Genomic DNA, 3,759 nt, shown 5'->3' on the forward strand with positions numbered 1-3,759 from the left:
ATGGCCCCAAAGAAGAAGGAAGAGCCGAAACCTGCCGCAGCACCTCCCAAACCCCCAGAGCCAGAGCGCCCTAAGACCCCGGAGTTTGACCCTGCAACAGTGACGGTAAAACAAAAGAAAAACAGCAATATTAAGCAATGCAGAGAAACTGAAGACTATTTTAATCTTTTAAATGGCCAATGATTACTCACACTGGAAAAGAAACTTAAAATGTAAATATTTTTTATTGTTATAGTATTTATGATTTATCTATTTTAAGATAATTACTAATAAAAAGACGTGCAAAGAAAATGGTCACTGATTTTTCCACTGGAGTTTAAAGAGCACCAGAGACACCATGTGACCCAATATTGGCAGTGCAAGCAAACCAAGAGAGCCATTTGAATGGGCTATGATTATGCTGGCAATTTAATATTTATAATTATTTCCTATCTTTTTCAAACATGCATAGTAAATTGTGTAGTTAAAGAAGCTGTGACTTCTTGTTAGGGGGGAGGATCAGAGGCAAACTCTCCGATACCAGACATCATGGAAAGATCTTCTGCTGACATGGCCCCTTCTCAAAGGATAAATGTTTCCCTGGTTGAGGGAGCCGCCATGTTACAATGAGGAGGCGCGGTTAAAACCACAAAATATGATTTTCATTATGTCTGTGAATAGCGGACCACCCGCATTCCTCTGAGGGCAAAGGGGTGGAAAAACCGGGAGGAAGAAAAACATAGATAATTACATCCATCACCGCCTGTCTTTAAACTGGCTTAGATAAGTGCTCAGATAACATTTTTACAAAGCCTCGTGGATGTTGTCATATATCCCAACATCAGACAGAAACTATCCGGTGGGAGGCCAGAATATACAGTATAAATAGTCATCATTTGTCATGGGTGTTCAGAACAGGGATTTCTTTTTAAGACTCATCGCTGAATTGTCATACAGATAGTTGTTTTTTAAAGACTGTATTACAAAATATATTGTACAACAGACGCTACATTATGACGCTACGTCCCATTGCTCTAAAAAAGCGTCTGTTACACCATGAAAATAAAGTTTTAGTTCAAGTTTTGAACCACCTTCATGTTGCTAACGACAAGTGGTTGATGAATCAGCAGCACGTGTTCAGATTTAGTGCATCAAAACTGCATGTGACATAATCATCAGGTTTTGATTTCTTGACCTGGTTTAGATTGTAGTTCAGATACTATTTGTTTTTACAGTATCAAACAATCCCTGCCCCATGTTGCGACTAAAAATAGACCTCAAATGAGGCTGGCAGTAGCAGACAGGCTGTGGGGAGGGGTTGTCCGACACAAGGTCACTGATGAACAATGCACTGTGATCAGAACTGTAACTCGATCTGTTGGATTAGCATGATAGAGGTGGAGGCAAGGCGAAGGGCAACGCTTCACAGTTTGTTCTCCGGTTTTTAATTCATTAGCCTTGTGAACTGCACTCATTCCCGAATGACCAGCAGGATCTGACCGCTTTATTTGCTTCGTCTCTTTTCAGCTGGAATTCACCCCAGAGCAAATTGAGGGTAAGGATGGACTGCCAGCTATTTATAAACGGATTGTGGTTTGTGGGATCAAGCCGTCCATTAGTGTGTGAGAAATGCTCAGCAACAGCTGACGAGGGGGATTATTTTAAAGTAAACATTTCCAAGTTGATCCATTTGAAATGAGATGAAGGCACATGTGAATCACAGCAGAATGTGACACCTGAGGAGCCATTACCGGCTTCGTCTTCAGCGGAGGAGCCTTTTATCCGAGGGATGCTTTCATACATCATTACTTTGAAGCATCTTCAAGGCCTCTCCTCAAAGATTCTGCATGAACTCTTGGATCACAATGAACAGAATAACATGTTTTTTTTATTATTTGATTTTCTTTTCACAGACTTCAAAGATTCTTTTCAGCTGTTTGACAGGACACCAGCCAATGAAATGAAAATCACTTATGCCCAGTGTGGTGATCTGATCAGGGCTTTGGGCCAGAATCCTACCAACACAGAGATTATGTATGTCCTTGGAAAGCCCAAGCCTGAAGGTGGGTTGTATGCACCATCAGTATGCTGAGTGATCTCCCTGTTGTCTACAGTCAGATTGGTGTATACTCTGGTTTCACAGGCAGCATCTGGGGGGATACAGAGATAGGTTCAAATAAAGTGCAGCATTGGTCATGACTGAAGCCTGTGCAGTTTCTTTTCTTTGGTAAAATCACTTTTTTTTGTTTCCCCCCACAGACATGCAGACCAAGATGCTTGACTTTAACCAGTTTCTGCCTTTGCACCAACACATTTGCAAAGCCAAGAGCCATGGCACATTTGAGGACTTTGTGGAGGGTTTGAGGGTATTTGACAAGGAGGGGAACGGCACAGTCATGGGTGCAGAGATCAGGCACGTCCTGGCGACACTGGGTGAGTTGAACGGTTTTACTGCAAACCGATTTTATAAAGCCGTCATTATAAGGGTGCTAACTGAGCTGACGGTTCTCTTGTTCCCTCTTTATGAACTACAGGTGAGAAGTTAAGGGAGGACGAGGTGGATCAGCTGATGCAAAACCAGGAGGATGCTAATGGATGCATAAATTATGAAGCTTTTGTGAAACACATTTTGGCATCTTAAAAAGGGTTCAAGCGTATTTCAACCCAATTGTCATTCTAGTGCTACATCCCTCTGCATGAAATCAATAGGAGTGAGTAATGAGTTTGTTTCTCCGTCACCACAGAAGATCTTGTTTCTTGTGTATTTCCATGCATTGCATCATGGATCTACAACTCATCAATGTTTCACCTTGTTTTTCTAAGGCTGTCCTATGTTGATGCTGTGCACATATTGCACCTTACCCCTGTTCATATTGTAGATCATGGTAAATAAATGAATTCATTATGATGGTGGTCTCTTTTTCAAAACTACGATTCAAAACTGCTCCACAAAGAGAGAGTTGTATGCAGGTTATTTCACTTGGGACTGTCAGTACTGAGTTCAATAGAAAAACATCCATCCATCATGCACCTTTGTTTGGCATAGCAGACATTTCGACTAGTCGGTATAAGAAAAGCACAGGTGTTACTTATAACACTAAGATTGGCTTTGCTCTATTCAGGTGTATCAGGGAGAGTGACAGAGCCAGCATGCACAAAACGCCTTTTTTCACGGCGGACAGAAGCACAGGTGTATTTAATAGCATCAATGATTGCTGCAAACCACTAGGAGATGCTCTGGTATTGTGCATGCTGGCTCGCTGGAAAAGCTTACAGGGCACTTTATGGGAAATGAGGCTGAGCCACCATTTATCATTGTCAATTTCACCTGTGCTTTTCCTACTAAATTATGACAAGTCAAAAAGTCTATTGTAAAAAATGGCTTTTGATGCTGAAAAACTCTGGCAGCTGACACTGTGCAGAAAATAAAACTTTTTCTTTTGCAGGATTTTATTTTCTGAAATATCTTTCCAATGTGGTGTACAATAGACAACACTTATTTTCATGTCACTGAAAAATAAAAATGAAAAGAAATGGGCAAAATAAAGAGTTTACCTAATTAAAGATTAAATTAAAGGAAGAAACAAGAAAAAAAAGATGTCTGTGGTTATCCCATGGAAATAATTTTCTTTAAACACTACTTTGATCAGGAAAGAGGTAAATTGCAGTAACACACACATGTGTATGTATATACATTATATTATATTATACAGAATATTATTATATGATATATATATATATATATATATATATATAGATATATATATTTCTGTTAGAAAT

The 3,759-nt window shown here is 39.8% G+C and overlaps 1 protein-coding gene across 1 annotated transcript; it reads left to right on the plus strand.

Annotated features, from left to right (window-relative positions):
• Window positions 1-2,837, plus strand: myl13 (myosin, light chain 13). Its single transcript, XM_031865266.1, has 5 exons — window positions 1-105; window positions 1,507-1,534; window positions 1,893-2,042; window positions 2,239-2,412; window positions 2,514-2,837. The coding sequence occupies exons 1-5, from the start codon at window positions 1-3 to the stop codon at window positions 2,618-2,620; spliced, it is 564 nt and encodes a 187-aa protein (XP_031721126.1). The 3' UTR covers window positions 2,621-2,837.
• The last annotated feature ends 922 nt before the right edge of the window (window positions 2,838-3,759 follow it).

Source organism: Anarrhichthys ocellatus, unplaced genomic scaffold (genome assembly GCF_004355925.1).
Source record: "Anarrhichthys ocellatus isolate YVR2014 unplaced genomic scaffold, GSC_Weel_1.0 scaffold32, whole genome shotgun sequence".
Classification (NCBI taxonomy): Eukaryota; Metazoa; Chordata; class Actinopteri; order Perciformes; family Anarhichadidae; genus Anarrhichthys; species Anarrhichthys ocellatus.